At 42.2% G+C, this 19,740-nt stretch overlaps 1 protein-coding gene across 19 annotated transcripts in view; it reads right to left on the reverse strand.

Annotated features, from left to right (window-relative positions):
• MAGI1 (membrane associated guanylate kinase, WW and PDZ domain containing 1) overlaps positions 1–19,740 on the reverse strand; it is a 294,035-nt gene that overhangs the window by 59,160 nt on the left and 215,135 nt on the right. For 16 of the 19 annotated variants that reach the window (XM_019620191.2, XM_019620192.2, XM_010718690.2 and 13 more), the window contains 4 exons: positions 10,860–11,066; positions 8,402–8,612; positions 5,651–5,733; positions 2,703–2,738 (listed from right to left, as the gene is read on the reverse strand). In XM_019620191.2, the coding sequence (XP_019475736.1) occupies positions 2,703–2,738; positions 5,651–5,733; positions 8,402–8,612; positions 10,860–10,935 (406 nt within the window). In that variant the 5' untranslated portion in view covers positions 10,936–11,066. The remainder of the gene's footprint in view (positions 1–2,702; positions 2,739–5,650; positions 5,734–8,401; positions 8,613–10,859; positions 11,067–19,740) is intronic. The other 3 variants (XM_010718682.3, XM_010718696.3, XM_010718687.3) reach the window with 1 other exon arrangement.

Raw genomic sequence — 19,740 nt, forward strand, 5'->3', positions numbered from 1 at the left:
GACAGAAGGAAGGTTTTTCATTCCTATCACTGTCTTATCCTCATTGGATTAAACATCTTTGGATTCCTTGAGACATAAGCAATTAAATGCAAGCCAGTGCTAAGATTTGAGTATAAAAATACTACATAAGTTTATCAGAGGATTGATTTGAAATGAATGCTTCAGAAACGGATACTCCTCCACACTATACAAGGAAGAAGACTGCATGAAAACAAAAGTTAAAAAGCAGAAAGTCTTCAAAGTCTTTTTGCAAAGACTACTCTCTGGTTTGCAAAGGAGTCCTTTCTGGTGAACAAATTCTGGGGCCAAGCTTGAAGAATTTCAATACAGCAAGATTAAAACTTAGCAAGCAATCAGGGACATCACAAGCTGTAGCTGCCATTTCATTCTTAACTTGCCCCATGGTGAAAGCAGAATGCCAAGGAGGAAAAAAGTGAATATAGGAAGGGAGACATAATGTATAAATGCCTCAAAGTGAGTTTTCCACCATTTTTCTTGCCCAGTTATGTTTATTTTTTAGTATTGCTTTTGATTTTTACACACAAGAATACAACACTTACAACAGGTTTTTACGCTAAATTTTGTTTTGTTTTCAAGAATGTCCATGGAAAAGCAGAAATTCAATGCTTTCTTAATGCCAAAAATGCTCTTGTGCCAAAATCACATCAGGCTACTGGACAGTTTTCTATCTCTTCAACATTCCACTTAAAGAATCTATCTCTGTATTACCAGAAATACCAGTACAAAAAACTGCAGCTTTCAACACATTACTTGTTGATTATGTAGATGCATTTTCAGACTTCTAAAAGCCTTATGAAATTTATCTAACAGCAGTTAGTTATCTCCATAGAAATCTAAACCATTATTTTCCATAGCCACGTTGCACAGTCGAGCTTCTTAGCTGCTTTAAATAATTCATCTCCCTTCTCTACCTCTTCTGCTGCACTGAAGATGACCCAGGGTATTAGAATTTTTCATAAACATAAGACTTCAAAAATACATTTTGCACCATTAGGAGTCTGAGTGAGTCACGTGGTTTTTAATTTGGCATGTAGCATTCTGCAGCCTCAAGGCATTTGTTAGCAGGTAAATTCAATAGAAAAATATCCTGTTTTACACTTTTAAGTCTGAGGTAAATACACAGACTCCTGCTGAGATGCTCTTGTTTAGTACCCTGTTCTACAGAAGGAATGGATGAGTGGATGGATTCCAACAACACAACTCCAAAAGCAGGGATTCGGGTTGTACCCAACCATAAAGGAGCTGGAGATGAATTCAGCATACACAGCTCACGCTGCTCCCCATGAAGGTGAGTCCAGGAAGATCTGCCCAACCACACAACAATTCTACTCCAAAGCCTAGATCTCTGTGTCCTTTAGTGCGACGTCCTAACAACAGAAGGGTGATAACATAAGAAGTGATCTATTACTCCATCTTGAGTCCATCTCTCTGAAAAATACTTCCACTTTCCATTTTCTCATATTCATAAAGCAAACTGCAGATACACTGCAGAGCAATTTATCTGGCAACAACATGTTTATACTAAACACTAGTGCACTTAGTGAACAGGCTGTATGTTTTCATGCCCCCTCACTAATGCTGAACCATTTGAACATCTCTCTCTTCTCATGGCGTTATTTGCTAATCTCAGCAGTGTATCAATGGGCTGTGATCTCAATAAAGCTTTGCTGCATCACAACAAAGGGAACATCTCGTGATATTCAAGCAAAACACTTGGGTGCAGAAGTGCCTGCAGAACTGGAGCCAGGCTTATCAATTAATGAGTTTTCCTGCATCTGTTTTTCAACCCTTCTCCTCATGCACTATTCCAGGTATATTACCCAGGAGAACAGCTCCTGGTGTAGTGTTAAAAGTCACTCAAAAGCTGCTGGCTGCCAATGCCCCATCAATCACACAAAAGCAGGAAGCAAAATAACTTGCAAATAATTACAGACACTGGAGTTTAATTCTCTGGTAATGCAGCCCTCCTGTAAGCACAAATATAAACTGTAAACACAGTCATCTTTAAAGCAATAATATACCAAGTGGAAACAAGCCCCTATGCAATCTCGTGCCTTTCAGTGCACTAGAGCGTAGGTGAACAGAAGTAACAACTACCTCCACCATCAGCACAAACAGAACGAGCACAGCTGAGATTAGATATCAAGACAGCATTCTTCAGAAAAGAATGCAGCAAATAAAAGTGTACCACATCATCGAAAATCACCTGTTTATAAAATCATCTACTGAGGCAAAATGCTCTGCTGCTTCATTCACAAGCTCAGCAAAAGCATCCTGTGTAATACTGAAACTTCCTAAACCACAATTTAATTCTCTTGTCTGGGAAATATTTTTACCTTTAGCCACTTGATTTCAACTTTGGCAACCTTAAGCCTCACCCTGAAGCCAGTGATACCAATGTAAAAGCCCCTAACTTCTGCAGGGGGAAATAACTTCTAACAAACCTTGCACAATTAAGGCCCTCCAACTTTCTTCAAACCCCTTCTTGAATCAGTAAGAAAATCTATGTAAGAGCAAAGGAAGATCAATACCTTTGTTGGCTAGGGAAGTTTTGTCGCTAAATTAGGCTTGTTGAAATGAGCAAAATCGAAAGATGCAAAATGACAAAAAGGAGAAAGCAATTAAAGGCTTAACACAGTGCAGTTGAAGTCAAACATCAAAACGAGAGATGGATGATTTACCTAGTTCACTGTCCAGTTCCTCCGTGTGTACCCCTTCTTCTCCAAGGGAAGAGCAGTAAATGAGATAGAAAAAATTAAAAGAAAAATTCAGATACCAGCACCAAGCAAGAAATTCCCTACAGCAAACAGCAGAACCAGCACTAATTTTCTATAGATTGAGCCCAAGCTTCCCATTTATCACCATCTAGTGACCAGAATATTGATGGATTTCATGTACGCAATGAAAAAAAATGGAATACCTGTATCAATGGGTTACTTTCATGCCACAGTTTGATGTGGCAAAGCAACATGTTTGTATACTCACTTCAGTGAAGCTTCTCCCTCAGATCTGCATAGTCTGACCTTTGTAATCCATTCTGCAGACATATGGATCTATCAGGCGTTTGTTCAGGCCAGATCTGAATGCCAATGAAGAAATCTGAGAGAAAAACCTTGCCTCTAAATAAGAACTAATGTAGCAAGGTTCTCAAGAACAGACCTAAATTTGTGTGCATGAAAGGTCTGACTGACTTCACTGTACCTATTCAGATGATTTAAGATGGATGTGAAGCAACTCATGACTCATTTAACTGGAGCCACAGGCCCACACCAAAGTCCAGAGGCACTGGTAAAGGCATAGACAGGAATTCTACAGTTTTAGAGGCACCTGCGACAAAGATCATATAGTTTTTCAAACACACAAAGCCATCAATATTCGCTCTTGCTCCATTTATCATTATCTGCTCCATATTCATAAGTTAACAGTGACACAGATGATTAAAGTATTGCTTAGCCTATAAATAATAATAATGCAGTCAGAAAATGAAGGATGATGACAAAACCAGAACAAAGATGGTAAAAACAATCGTGGACCTAATATGGTAAAGCATAAGCCATATAAGTGAATGATAGAAGCAAACAGAAGGTGTAGTGTCAGAGTACTGCTTTTGAAAATTTGGATACCTAGAAAACACTTTCATGATCTGCAATAGGTTCTACCAAAACACCTGTTCAGGAACATTAACATGAAATATGAACTATGATATCCTAAACAACTCAAAACTACCAGCAACTTGTCAGGGACACACCTCACAGAGAAATAACACCCGACAGGCCGGAAAGAACATCCAACAGGCACAAAGTCCACAAACAGGATGGGATCGAGCCCGAAACTCACATGTACACACACACTACACACACAAAAAATGGACCTAGAGTCCCATGGCTTCAGTGGGATCCCAACACAACCCTCACCAAAAAACATCCAATTTCCAAGACGCAGTAAAAATAATTTTCTCTGTTCTTAGTGCTGTGACGTATAATTATTCTTATGTGTGAAGCAAGATCAGAGCAGCCAGGCAAAACACTGCAGTGCACTGCTGCACTATGAAGCAACTCGTCTAATTACTGAATATTAAAAATGCTCATTAATGAGCAACTTGGTGAATGAAGTGGAGGGGCACATGGGACGATGAAACTTCTTAATTTTAAGGACATGATAATCAAAAATGTTGCTACTCTGTAAAATTATGAACTAAATAAAAAAAAAAAATTACACAGCTGTATGCTTCCAGTCCCAATTAAATAAATCATCCCAGTGCTTGCCTTGTAATTGCAAAGAGGACAAGAGGTCTAGAAGGCTTTCCCCTCTGCAAGGAGAAGTGTCGTGTGGTGTTATCAGGGCTACTGGGATGGTGGCTGAACTGCCAGGACAGAAGCTGTGCTCCGGGGAAACTGCCCTCAGAAAGGATAAACCTTGCGCTGAGTCTTTGCAACCTCCTCTTTAAACTGCCAGCAGTGCTCAATTGCAAGGAGGAGGGAGCTCTGCCTGCGTATGCTATGATTTAATTTTGCTCCAGTTCTGATCACCCACTGACACATTCATTTTTAGGCCCAGAAAAAGGCCTTCATTGGCGCAGCTCCTCCTGACAGCCGATGGCTCTGCTCAGTGGGAGCAGTTGGTGCACAGACGGCTCCTCACGTCCTGCAAACCTCACACGTGAGAGGAAGGGGAGGTCTGAAAAACTGCACGTTGCAAAAACAGGAATGGGAATTTGCACCTACCAGTAAAAAAGGTCAAATGGAAAAGATGATCCTTTCCCAAAATAAAACGGTGGTCGGACTAGATGATCTTAGTGGTCTTTCCAACCTTAACGATTCTATGAAAATCGTAACTGCCAATGAGCTGACTCATACCAATAGGAGGTTAATCACATTGCAAAAATTAATTTCACAAGGACAGCACCAACACGGATAAGGTGAACCCCTCCGCTTTTATTATCTGTCCACCATGATAGCACTGTGTTAGCCAAAATTATTCACTACGATACCAACACCTTTTCTGGTCTGTAGACAAAAGTTTCCACTGAAAAGTTTTCCCAAATGTTTAAGTTATTTTTGTCATTAGTCCCTTTTCTTTCAGCACAGGGAAAGAGCCTCCATTAGCTGCCCTGCCTTTGGCTGCTCTAAACTGGACAGTGGCTTGCATTTCCAACATCTCAAGGAATACAAAATTACATTGGTGCAGATTATCAGTGGCAAAAATGTACCATTAGGAGAATTTGCTTTCAGTAATCCTAACACCAAGTGCACCTGCAGACTTTAACATTAAAAGTGAAGCAATTGAGTTATTTCTCCCCAAACACAATTCAAGTAAAGCAGGGTAACACAACAGAGCCCACTGAGGCCCTGATGTGCTCCTGCTACATGGGGACCTACAGTGTATACTGGAAAGCCTCTGCAAAAACAGAGCCTCGTCCTTCTACCACCTCTTGCTGACTTTCATTAAACAATCAGCCTTCCTGATGGCTTACACACACAGACAGTGATTTTACAACGTAATGAGCATCACCTCTATGCACTTACTCATAAACATTATTTTTACATATTTCTGAACACAGGTTATTGGAAAGGAAAGAGAAAGCCAACGGACCAAACGCGTTATCATTTAGCTATTTTCAGTCTCTTACCATCATCTTCACATTCTTCTAGAGGCTTCTGCTGTTTGCTCAGGCACCGTGGATCTAGCCAAGATGTTGTTTTTGTATTATGGCTGGAAACAAAAAATGGAAATTTGACCTTTGTTAATAAACCAGAGCTGAAGTATCAGCGACAGAAAAATATATATCCTCTGTATTATTCAGTAGACCTGAAGGCATACTTTTGTCTCAGTAGAAACAGCACTGCAATTTGCTATTCTGCAAGCTAGCCCACCAAACCATGGGAATCGTGGCATTGTAAAAACAAAGGTGAAAAACAGAAAGCTGAACTGTGAAAATCAGTGTTCCTGACTGGCAGGAGGCATATGAAAGCTACAATATTGTAATATGAATTTCTCAACTTTTGGCTTTAGTGATTTGTTTCTTAATTCTAGGAGCTGTCTCAGAGCCATTTGCCTCTTGATGAAAATACATAAATTTCCCTTCCCTCATAAAACACACAGTGACCTTTCTCACTGCAGAAGTTTGTTTGGATTTGGCTCTCACATTAGTCAAAAGCAAAACTTCCAGTGACAACTTCTAATTACACCAACAGAAATGTTCTGTGGAAGCCTTGGATGGAAGCAGAACGGCTTTGCTTTCAACTCTTCCTTCCTGCCAATCCCCCAGCAGCCTGGCAGTGCCAGTCCTGGTGGCGAAGGCTGCAGTGTGAACAACCTTACAAGTTGTTGTCTAAAAATTATCTTCTCCCATCATTTCATTTACACATGGAGACAAGCTCGTAATATAATGCCACAGCCTGATGTCGTCACAGACCTGACCTGCAAAAATAACCCTCCAGTCCCTGAAGTGCTATTTGTCTGGCTTAGTCTTCACTGCTGAGTTTGAGCTTCAATACTGTAGTAAAACTATTCTCCTTCAAGGTCTCGGAGAGGTTTACAAGCTAAACTTCAGCTTCACAACAGCCTCGTGCTGTAGGAAATGCCATAACGAGGGCTGTGATCCTCGAGGAACTAACACCTGACCAGCAAACTTGTATTTATTGCTAGGACATGTGACTGCCCTGCTCCTAGGATCTGAACAGTTGGATATTAGGAAAATTTTCTCAGAAAGAGTGGTGAGGCATTGGAGCAGGCTGCTCTGGGAGATGATGGGGTCACTGTCCCGGGAAGTGTTCAATAACTGGAGATGTGGCACTGAGGCATGCGGTCAGTGGCCATGGGTGGGGTTGGACTTGTTGATCTTAGCGGTCTTTTCCAACCATAATAATTCTACAAGTCTACTAAAAGTCACTGCTTTACACATTCTGCTGCCCAAGGCAGGATGAGCAAAGTGTTTTTTAAACCTTTTGTATGCTTCAGAGCAATGAATCTCCAGCTAGAAAACTGAATGGCAGAAATTCAGCAAGTCGAGCAAATTAAAAACAATAAAGCAGAGGGGTCCTGCCAACTTATAAATAGGAAAGTCTGTGACGTAGCTGAGAAAAAGGGCTGTGGGAGGAGAGCAAGTGAATATTTACATATTTCCTCCAACTTTGCATTCAGCAACCCAAGACTCACAACTGTGCTGTTTGAGGCATAGAGAATTTAGCTGAACACCTTTCGTGGGACAGGATTGCGTCAGACCTGCAACACGGTCTGATCTACATATAGGGTAACAAGGATTGGGATACACATGTAACGAAAATCCAACCAGCGCACCTCTTCAACGTATTTTGAGGACAAATCACTTCAGTTACAAGCCAGCAGGGTCAGTTTTCCAGCACACAGCTCCAGCCCCCTGGACCCGTGCTGGTGGTGTGAACACATCTTGGATGTTCCCATACTGCTCCCTTCTGCACCCTGACTTGATACTCAAAGGCAACCACAACAACGTGCTCCTGCACACAATCACCCCATGCATCTGTACCCAAAAATCTGTACTCAAAATCTGCACTGCAGGGAAGGCAGCAGTTGGTGTTCTTCCAGATTTTCCCATCAGACAGCAAGGTGTGGAAGCAGACTATATTTTTCCACCATGTCTATTGGTCTCCTACAAAAGGTCTAACAAATTATTTGAGTTGTTTCCATGCTAGGATGCTCAAAATTCCCCCAGTTTCTCCAGCATTCTGGCACTCTTCTCTAATGTGCTCCCCTGCCCCTGTAGCCAACAGAAAACCTGCAGTGACAAACCTCTCCTTGGCTTCTCCCAAAGCTCAAATCAATTCCTCATCCCTCCCTCTGCTTGCACAGCTAAGGCCTCGACTTTCATAAGCTAATTGAATTTTAATCTAGCTCAGCTCCACAACAGGTCCTGTTTTATAAGTTACTCCTATCTCAATAAATCTAGACAAGTATAATTAGAGACTATTATTTATGGCATGAAGAAAAAATCAATATCATCATAAAGCTGCTGACAGCGCAGAGCTTTTAGGCAAAGCCTGTACAACACCAGGTGCTTTTTGCTTTCCTGAATTTACTGTGCCTGCTTTGCACAGAACTATGCCTTCTGCAAACCACTGCAGCATGTTAACACGTTCGGCTCTTTCGACAATGCACAAAGCCCATAGCCTGGCTCTGTGTGGGAGCGGAGGAATTCCCCTGTCTTTGAACTTGGGAGTCATCTGGATGTTAATCTAATCAGGAAACGCAAAAGCCCTTCACAAGCAGTAAAGAACTTTTAGCTCTGCAGCATAACACAGACGCTAAATATTTCATACACACACACACAGTGCATCCACAGAGGTTTACTTGTGCCCACAGAGGGGGAGAGAGATGGAATCAGAACAAGAATGAGGTTTACTCTATAAAATAGACTTCTCCGTTCTCGGTGTAGGCCATCTCCCAGTTTTCTGGCAGAGGACCTAGGTTATCCTCGGCAGAAGGAGGTAGGTATTGAGGGAGGCTCTGAGATGGTTCCGTGGTGGGAAGATTGGTGTGGCTATCAATCGCAGACGGTGGGGCTGTCTCTCTGACGATATGCGTGTGATGCTCGTCTTGGTCACCAGACTCTGCTGTAGATTAAACACATTTTCCATATTGAGGATTAGGAGAATAACATTTCCTATCTGAAGAATGATCAAAAAGAGAGATGCTTTACATGCCAGCCAGAAGCTCAAAGTCAACAAGCCAATGGTGAACTTCTCTAGCAGTGTTTGTTTTTTAATTATTAAAATTAAAATGAATGTCAGCACTGCACCACGTGTCCACATGTTCATAAGTGCCTGTCTGAGCTATCTAGAGAGCTCTACTACACAGACCTACACTATATCCTACCATAGTCACTAAGAGGTATTTTATGATGTATTCGTCTCTTCTCCCTTTATAGAAATACTGTTCACTCTTATATTCATGCCGTTTTGAGCTACATACACGAAGCAATGCTGGTCATCCCCTCTATTCCTAATTACAGCTAATTACAGACTCCCCCAAGCCCAATTTTTTGGGATGCCCACTAATGGCAGCTCCTATACTTTTTCAACCATGCATGCTGCCTTCACAGTAAGACGAGATACTGAAAATAATAAGCTGGAAGAAGATGGAAGAAAAAGATCTAGACTACAGCAGCACTCTCAGATGCTTGCTTTCTAGCCTTCCCGCTGTTTGATATTTTTAGGTAGAAGCTGACAAGATAAAAAGGCATGAATGAATCATCGCCAGCTTAAGACTGTGAGTGTAAACATGCCACAGCCTGAAAAACACAAGTCACTGCGAGGTCTGCTAAGGAAGAGGGAGCATTTTAATATGACTAGCACACTTACACGTGAAACGAGCATAAGGAATCACTTTGGTATAGGAGGAATATCTCTCTTTTCTTGATTCTGTGCCCATTTCATGGAGGCAAGGGGCCAGGGTGTGAGAATGTTGTGACAAATGAGTTGCATCTTCCAGTATTTCATCTTGTTGAAACAAAACGAGGGAAATAAATGATGCTACACAGCCAATTCAGGGGCAAAGTGCTGAGATGAGTGGAAAGGAAGGCAAATAGCATCTCTCACTCCTAAAAACAGGTCCTGCAATAGGATTCGAGCTCACTGCGACCTCACAACCCGTGAAAAATCACCCTCAGGTGAAAAAACTTCATAAAGGAGCTGGAAGGCAGAGGCAGGGATTCGTAGCCTGGGAAGGATGAGGCCAGCTAGCAGTTGGAAAAATGCAAAGGGTAACATCCCAGCAGAGCACAACACTCAAAACCACTTGACACGAGAAAGACCAAAACTACATTTTGGCCTAAATCCTTCTCAAGCTCTACAGAGATGTGCGATTTTATATTACGAAAGTTTCTAGTGATCTTTCAGCCAATGCTTGAGGATAACCAGAGCGGCATGAAGATCTGCACTGAGCAGGATGTGAGGCCTCACTTCCACAGCATGCAGCCCTCAGTTTGCTGGAAGGGACCATGGGGAAGAGGATCTCATAATTGCATGCAGTATCTCCCAGTGCAAGGAGGGGGACAGGACAGTCATATATTTTAGAAGGAGCAAAAATTAGTTTCAAATGTGCCATGCCTGAACTATTTCATATTGATTTTAATGACTGGAACTCAACCACAGGTCAAGCTCTTCCTTGAACTTTCTGAGCTTGGCTGAGATTGAACTGACAATGAGCTGACAAAGCTACAGACAGAATTGAGGTTCTGGGCTAATTCACAATGAAGACGAATGTATCTCATGTAGTATTAAAGATCATTTCAACTTAGAAAGTTTCTGATTTCCAGTGGGAGACTTATATTTCAAGCTGACTGTCCACAAAGCGAAGTTCAAAATGATGGCATGTTCCTTGACATCAGAAGTAATTACACGATTCTTTTTAAGAAAAAATCTCTGCATTTGCCAGAATGATTAACTCAGAGCATAAAGGGATTTACAAATGTTACCTTTAATTTCTACCAGACATCATTTCATCTTTCTGTACTTAAACTTGTCATTTGGCTCAATGGAATAATTGAAATCTACACTGGAGTAAGTGAAAGCAGAATCTGTCTGCACCCAACAGACAATTTCTGAAAGAAATATGAATGTGTCCTTAATGACGAATCTGCACGTTACTATAGAACATCTTTTATAAAATTCTCAATCATTCTTCACTGTTTAAGAATTCTGATTAAAAATCTAGCTGTTTCCTACATCGGAGGACTTTAAAATGCAATGCTACAAAATAAAATGCCTCCCAGGAAGCAAAACCCACGAACAGACAAATTAACCCCTCCAAAAATCTTTCACATGCATCCTAACTGTCAGACTGTGGTATTTTCCATTTACCTGTGAAGCTACTGCTCATTTCAGGTGCATCATCCTCTTCCTCATTCTCTGTGTGCACTATGCCAGCATTTTGCATATCATTGTAAGACTTGGTTCGCTTTGGAGTCGACTGCTTGGAGCCAGACTGCAGGTTTTGCAGAGCATCGGTGGAAGTCACTTTCCCACTGAGGGGCTGGCTGGGAGGCTTGGGCGTTCCATAATAGTTACCTAGGCAATAGAAACACATTTGCATCTTCAGAAGGGAGCAGTTTAAAGCAGTGAGATTTCTGTTTTATTTTCAATTCCATCAAAATCTCTGTCTTTCCCCACTTGTATGTAAATAAATACATAAACTAACACAGCGTTCCCATTTTTTTGAGGGGCATATTTCACCTCTAGAGAAGACACGGACATATTTTTGCCTTTTAAGCTACTCTTGTTAGTTCTAAAAGCAAAAGCAATGGTCCCATTGTTTAGGTGCACTGAGCGTACAAGGGCTAAAACAAAAGGCAGCCGTAGTGAATACCAAACTTCATCTCATTACAGCTGAATTTCAATTAGTAGCCTTTTTACATGTGTGCACCCACACAATGCTGTGGCAGATCTGGAGTGAGCCCTGCAGAAAATAAAAAATTCATGACTGCTATCACCCAGCGAAGTGATGAAAGGCTCGATGGCCTGCTTTAACACGCAGGTTCTTTTAGAGTGGATGCTGTGTTTAAAAGCAGAAACCGTTCTCTCTCTAAAGGAAAAACTTTGTCAAAGGAGAGAAAAGAAGAGGCACCACGTGGCACTGCTTCCTCCAAAGAGGAAGCTCAGCAGTTGGGTCAGCCTGGGTAGAAGTGAACAAGCAGACCTTGAGGCAGAGCTGGGATGGACAAAGACACAGTGGCACTGTGCCAGCACGGCCCCTGGCATCTCCTCCAGGGGGTGACGTGAGAGCTGCAAGGCGCCTGGGATACTTTGGTGTCCCCTGAAGTGACGGTGGAAGAAGCACGGAATGCACTCAGGTGCGCCGGCACAGGAAACACGTGGAGATTTGGCACGGGTTCACTTCAACCCAGTGCTCGACGTGCTCTGAAATCCCCAGGGAAGCTCAGGACTGGAAGCAGTTCCCACAGCTCAGGCTCCAGCGCCAGGCTCTGCTTCTCTGCCCAACAGATACCTTTCACGCAGAGTTCTGTGAACAGTTTACATCCAATTACCCTTTCAATAATTTCTTTTTGGAAATCAGAGGTGGGCTCAAATATTCTCCCTAGCTGTGTATGGACCCATGAGAGGGTGCATCGGTACAGCTCCCACTTCTGCAGCATCACAAGATTCTCCTGTAATCACAGAGGTACATTTGATTACATTCCTCATCTATCTCCATAGGCTACACGTAACACAAATATTTTTCCATTTTCCAGTACATAATTATATATTTAACATCCAGTCTCCAAAACTACTAAACCCCTTTTATTCCCCCTATTACACTGGAAGGAAACCACATGCCAAATGCACGTGATGCAAGGGCACTTTAAAATCTCACCAGTGCTAAGAAAGATTCTTTTATTTACATTCATACACATGTGTTCATGCTTTTGTTACAAAAGCCAACACTGTGGGCACCACTGAATCCGCTCTGTGCTCGCACAGCCTGAGTACCAGGACAGCAACACGTGCAGGTTTGTCTTAACAAGGTGTGCTCGAGCCTGTACACAATGTCATGGATTCAGCTCCATGGGAGCAGCGATGCTCCGCAATGCTTTCATCTTCTGTTCGTCATTTCAGAATCCTAAATGTACACTGATGCATAATTTATAGGGAGAAGGAAATTACTTCTTCTGGAAAGTCTCTAATGGGGATGGAGGCTCCTAAAGCAGGTTGCAGCCTCTGCTAGAGAAATGATTCTTATGCTCTACATACTGCAGAACTGTTTTCTGCAGAAAGAGGAGGAATGGGGGAAAGAGAGTACAAAAGGAAAAATACAAAAGTAGGTGGGAAGAAAAAAACTAACTGCCCTGCTCTCCTCCTGTCCTCTTCAGCATTTCTCCAGACAGATGCTGCTACTTTCTGTTTGCTTCTGCTCTTTTCAAAAAGTAGATGTGTTTTACAAGGATGTTAACTGCTAAGCCACAGATCCAGATTTTGCAATGGATGCAACAGACCAAATGAAGGGGCTCTGTGGATGTTGCTAACGTGCATTTTTACTTCTTCTGGACAAACCCAAGCACAGATGTTACCATCATTCCTTCAAACACAGATACGTATCTTTGAGTTTGCTCATTTTCAGTTCCTCCACCAACAAGCAAGGCTGAGCTTACGAAGAGCTCATGGAGAGCTGTTTCCCAGGAGCAAAACAGGTGTCTTCCAAGTGGTTCCAATTTACCTACAGTCCTTTCCAAACCAGCCGTGGTTAGTTGGTACCACTATTAGAGAAGAATTATTTTCTACATAAACTGCATGCTGTCTTAGAGGACCCCCACAAATACATCAAGAGTAAATACGAATATGAAATGGAGTGTGGCTATGCATGCGTGGGTTTCGTTTTGCAGAATGTAGGAAATGCAGCCACGGGGACTGAACTTTTCTTTTTCCTCCACAGGAGGCAGACTCAGCCTGAGCCAAAAGACAACACAGCTCTTCCTTCAGATGCACACAGGGACAGACAGGTGTGGCAAAGCACCCAACTCACAAGGAGAAACTGCGAGGGGAAGCTGCAAGGCAGCTTCCATCTGACAGATTGAGGGAATAGAAATATCCTTCCCCTTGTGTTTGCTGGATGCAGTCAGATCTCTCCTTTGCTAAGCAGCTCGTTGTGAAGGCATAGCACGCAGGCCCAGACGTGGGGGCAAACACACAATTAGGAGGGGCTGGCGCTTAAAATTATCTTCCTACAAATTATAAAGAGAAAATATTTACCCTGTGACTCAGCAATCCAAACACGCACCATTAGCAACTGATAGTGAACAGCCCAGGAAGAGTTTTTAAGCACTCAGACTTGACATCGTTTGCTCAAATTAAATCTGACAGTGTTTATAAGAAAAAACATATATTTAAAAATATGCTTTAACAGTGTTTTGTGAGCCACTTGAAAGCCTACAGAAGGGGCTAACTCCATAGCCAGTGTAATTTGTACTGAATATCCAATCAGCTCTAATTATTAACAGCATGGTACGTGAGCATACACAAGCATCTGCCAGCCCTGAGGATCCCCAACCATTCTGGGAACTCAGCACAGTGGTTCCAGCAGAACTCTCCAGCGTGCTCAGCAACCAACAAGATATGGGTGCCTCTAACAGGATGCCCCGAGGCTGCAAAGAGCAGCTCAGCTTCCAGCTGAGGAAGACTTCTTCAGCAAGACAACAGGAAAACCTCTGTTGTTCCGTGGAAGCACCAGTTATGAAGCACCTGGGAACCTTCTCATGCCTGACTGCTAAGGGAAGCAGGCTCCTGAACCTGCCCACTCCTCATTCTCATTGGGATCCTGCCTACAGTCACTGCAATTATAGCTAATAATGCATTCACTCAGCAGGTGCACATACCATTAGCTGCGTTCTTTCTCAAGCACCTTTCACTAACCCTTATTTTATTCAGCCCTTTGGTGCTTAAAACACATTTAACCACAACTCGAGTTTGATGGCAGCTCTTGCAGCCAAAACCATGAGTTAATCCATGTATTCTAAAGTACCACTCAGGAGAGCGCACAGAAATACCAATAATAATGAAGAAAACATAATAGCTATTTGGAATGAGTTGATTTCTTTTCATCTCCTTATCTCTAAGTGTCGGCAGCTTACACATTTCAGCATCACACACAGTAATTAGACTTCGGTTACAGCTAATCACAACAATAAGACAAGTTCTCATCATCATAACACTTCTTCCTCTGCCAGCTCAAGCGTAGATGGGAATCAATGAAAGCTATCTATCCTGTCCCACAGTTACAAACTAAAGCAATGCTGTCCGTCCAGAGAACTTGGGCTATTCTGTTTATTTGAGTTTTAGAAAGCTAGTGGCAATGAAAAATTTGTGTTATATTTCAAAATAACAATACGCCATTATTAAACATTCCCCTGAAGGGAAGTAAATCCATCCATGATTCTAAGTTGTTTAAGTGACCTGGAATTTGAAATGTAATTCATAAAAATACATCAATTACTACGCTTACATGAAAATAACTGGGAAACCAACCCCTAAGAATTGCTGTCAATTGCCATTTGATTCACATATAGTTATTAGGAGTCCATTCATGGAATGGGGAGAGATGCATAAGATGGCAGATGCAATCTAGAAGGGACTAAAACTGCACAGGTATGAGGCCAGATGTCTCTTCTTGCAGAGAGGCAAAATGAGACCACAGAGGCTGTGAGCAGCAGAGCTGACAGGAGCTCTGGAGGCAGAGGGGCTGTGAGCAAAAGCAAGCATTAATCCCAATGGCAAAACACCAACTGAAGAATGCAGTCCGAAGTCTTACATTTCAGGTGCTGGAGCCTTCCAGGGCTGGTTTTGCTGTAGCTATCATCTTTTTGTAGGGAGAATTTCTTTTGATTTTTTTTGTTGCAAAGAGATTGAGGCCTGGGACTGCAAGTGCATTTGTCTGAGGAAAGTGCAGAGCAGAGTTCTTTTATTGATGCCTGCTGTGAGGCATAATTTTGCAATTATAAAACAAACAAACAAAAAAACCAACAAGACACTCAAAAGCTTCTGTGTAGCACAGTGGACCCTGCGTCCATGAGAATGTGTCTGATCTTCAAAGTTACATCTCTGCGGTAACAAGGACTCCATTAAGAGCTCATGTTTGAAAAAGCAGTTTGCAGCACAGTGTGTTCATGCAAATGCATATTTGGGGAAAGAGACCTGGAGATAACCGCCAAAATTAAGGCAAGGTCTTGACGTGAAGACTTCAAATGTAATTATTAATGTAATTGTTTTCTTTTCTGAGATGCAGCTCGTGTTCTCCACACTCTACAAGAACCAAAACAATTGACCCTTCATTTTAGCAGAAGGGCCTCTGCTCATTTAATACAGCCAAGAGTGCTCATGTCTGATTAGCACAGGATGAATGGATTCCTGGGAGCAGAGCTCCTGCTACACTGTTTTGTCTGTTCTCTTCCCAGATCATATTCTGCTACAGATTTCCCCATTCTGATGACAGATCTGGCTGCTGTCTGCAGAATTCACCTAGCTGCAACTGCACATTGATTAGCAATTGCCTCAAGGAAACTCAGAGTATCCAGGCAACCGGGAGGAGGCCACAGATACAGCATCTGGATCGGAAGCAAAGCACAGACAACGGAACAGAGCTCAGAGGAATTAGCCTACAATATATGCAAATCCAATTTGCTTTAACGAGCAGATTCTCTGTCAATTTTTTTTTTTCAGTTACGAACGGTGAGGTTAACTGAAAGATAGGTCCGGATTTTTTGTTAAATTAGTCAAAATGCTACATTTGCACATTTCAATTTATGCTTGAAATCTAACAAAAACTGCAGTTAGTGGCCCTATAGGCAATGACAGTATGGCAGAAAGTCACCTGCATATCAAGTCAGTCTCACTTATTCTAATATTTCATGTGTATCACCAGGTGTTGCCACATGCTATTGACAGTGCTTATGTACAGCTACATCCAAGCACCTATAATGCATAGTACATTTCTAACAAGCCAAAACAAAGGAAAGATAATTATAATAACACACATGTAGAAAGATACTGGTGGCATGGGACAACCATGGCATCTCAGGGTGCTTCCAAGCTCAGCTATATTAGATTATTTGTTATATTCGTGCAAACAAATTCACAGGGAACATGAAGTTGAGCATGGCATACACAGAGAACACAGGAGAAAAGGCTGGATCACAGCCTATCCAGTACAAGGCTGTAGGAATCAAGAAAATGTCATGCACTGTGCTCATTTTGTCAGAGGTGTTTCAGGACAGCCTCTGACCCCAAGGTCTGTGTTTTAAGATGTATTAAAAAGCAGTGAAAAGCAAAACTATCAAGGAATAACTTCAGAAAGAGCTCACACTGGAAAACTTCTCATTGCAAATGCACATAGAAGCCAAGCAGAAATTCCATAGGAAATTCAAAGCCAGTCTAAAACTCTATTAGATACCTGAATATTTGCTTTTAGAGAGGAAGAGTTACTCAGCTGTGACTTTAGCTATTTGTAGAATGAAGCATTGTTATCTGATGACACTTCAGTACAGCTGTGCTCATGTTTAATACTGATAATCACACCCAGACAAAAACATCCTTTTCCTTCTTTCTAGCAGTTTAAAAAAGAAGAAAGCGAAGCATAAAAGCCAAAGGCAGACAAGGCATCTTTCTGCAGTGCACAGATGTCTGTGAGTGAATATTCTGAATACCGCTGTGACCCACGTGCAGCACCTTGCACTTGGCCTTGGTGAACCTCATTAGGTTCACGTGAGCCCACTTCTCAACTCTGTCCAGGTCCCTTTGGATGGTATCTCTTCCTTCTGTTGGATCATTACCAAGTAGTCAGAGGAGAAATCAGCTCCCTGATTTATTTTATCAAAATAGAGATTGCTTTAATGAAAAAAAAAAAAAATAATGGAATTTAACCTTTACTTGCTGTCTCTGTCACAGGCACACTTGTGTGTGTACCTCCTTTGCCTACAAAATGCGGTGCCAAAGGAGCCATTTATTGAATTATTGAGTCAATCTGCAGTACAGAGACACTAATAAGCAGATCTTATCTTATTAAGTGGAACATGTTGATCTGCAGCATGGGCATCCCCAGCATCTGCCAGCCCTACTAGCTCCTCTTGCATTCTGCATACCACAGACGTGGTAATCATTTCAAGTGTGGACCAAGTTGACGAGACCCACAGGCTGTGAAGGCACCAGAACAGCTAAGAAAATCCTGCCATTTTGCTGCAGCAATGCTGCTGCAGAGAAACCCAAGGAGAGTGTGCACATCAGGCATGTTAGGCTAAGGGCATCTTGATTTGAAGCATGTTGCTGAATACACCTCTCTACTTCAGCTGAAATTCTAACTACACTGTTAAGGTAATTTATTACACTCATTAAGTACCGCAATCAGAGACCCTGTCTACAGTAGCTAGTTTTATACACTTTAAAAATGTTAGCAAGTCACCCCATTACATCTCAGTCATGAGACTAATGCAGATTACTTATTACTTCTCTTGGCAATCACATAACACTTGTCCTGTGAATGAAAGATGATGCCTTGACAATAATACTCCATAATGTAATAACCCTTCACATGTTATAAAGTGCAGCACTTTTTCTTTTGAGGATCACTAAGTGCTGGGCAGGAATTCATTAATTCAGCCTTGCCAGACCCTGGCGACACAGCCATCCCCATTCAAGATTCAGCCACCATGCTAATGCCTCTGCACGGTGCCACTGCTGCATCCAGCTCTGAAATCTCATCAGTGCCACCATCTCACTCCTATTTTAACAGGAGATGACCGCAGGCACAGGATATCTGCTGAAATATTAATGAAGAAAGAAGGAAGCGTTGTTTTTATATTCTCCAGGCTGGGAATCTGAAGCACAGAGCAGCCACCTGATTTTCCCATGGCCGCTTGGAAGGCTGGGGAAGAAATGGGAATAAAACCTAGAAGTTGTGGCTCCGCCAAAACAGCACTCCCTCTGGGTCCCTCTGAGAGCCTGCAATTCACACGCAAAAGTAATTGCTAAATAATTAGTAACCTACACAATTACTTCCATGTACCCATCAGTATTTTACACTCTGAAGGACTGGTCAATAAATGCCTGAGATTGCAATTATCTCGGTTTCCTATCCACCAGAAGGCCCAGATAACGTGCAGGCTTAAAAAGATTTTTTCTTCCTTATGAGAACTGTCAATGGGAATTACACCTGGCTCGAGCATATGATGCAAAACTGACCAATAGCAGCTTTGGGCAGGTCTTCCAGCATTTCAGCTCCAGCTCCTGGATTCATCTGATGAAAATGGAACTTTCTTAAGGGAAGAAGGGGAAGTTTCTAAGCTTTACGGTTAAAAAGCAGCATCTTAAAACTGGATCTGGGAACCTCAGGAATTAAGACTTTCAAATTCACCCTCCCACCTGATTGTGATTTTTTGGAGGATTGTGGGTGCAGAACACATCAAGGGGTGGACAGAAAAGAGGCTGCCATGCCTGCTCTGCATTCACAGGGACGTGAATCAAAAACTGCCCAGAAGAACACAACTGCAGTGCACCAGAAGAAATACTGATGGTATTACGCAGCCCAGTGGGTAGGCAACACCTTTTCAGCTTGCAGTTTCTCCTTGCAATTAGAGCACTTCCAAAGCCCAAGTTTTTCTTTCAAAACATGATATGCTCTCCTACTATTCCGTGGTTTCCAGCTGTTCTCTTCTGCTTGTTCTTTATTCCTTCCAAATCAATAGTATCCATATCAACATCAAAGTTCTGTATTTTACCCCTCTTCTGAAAGCTCCCTGTTCTCTAATCTTCCTCCCCAGAAGCTCTCTTCAGTAGCTGTTATTAAACAAAAGCTTTTGTTACATCTTCTCCCACAAGGTTTTTCCCAGTGACAGTGCTAGATTCATGGGGGCTTTATGTCTTCAAAAGGCAAATGAATGTCATCTGTTAATATCATAACATAATGTTCACTGTCGAGGTCATGCTCTGCTGAAACGCAGCACAGAACTCAGAGCATACCTACATCCATCTCCCACCTATCATCTGGTGTGGACTCTCAGAAACAAAGGACCAAAGGGGAACCCCAAGACAATCCTGTCCCCAAACCATCATCCTGCTTGAGTCACTACTGGGGCTGCTGAAAAAACAACCTCAGCCTCTGCTCCCAACATCTCAAACTTCAGGAGCTTCTCGTGAGGCGCTCTTCCCCACCATGAGCTTTGGGCCTGTACTTCATCACTTTGTTCTTAAAAACTGCCTGCTG

Source organism: Meleagris gallopavo, chromosome 14 (assembly GCF_000146605.3).
Source record: "Meleagris gallopavo isolate NT-WF06-2002-E0010 breed Aviagen turkey brand Nicholas breeding stock chromosome 14, Turkey_5.1, whole genome shotgun sequence".
NCBI classification, from domain to species: Eukaryota; Metazoa; Chordata; class Aves; order Galliformes; family Phasianidae; genus Meleagris; species Meleagris gallopavo.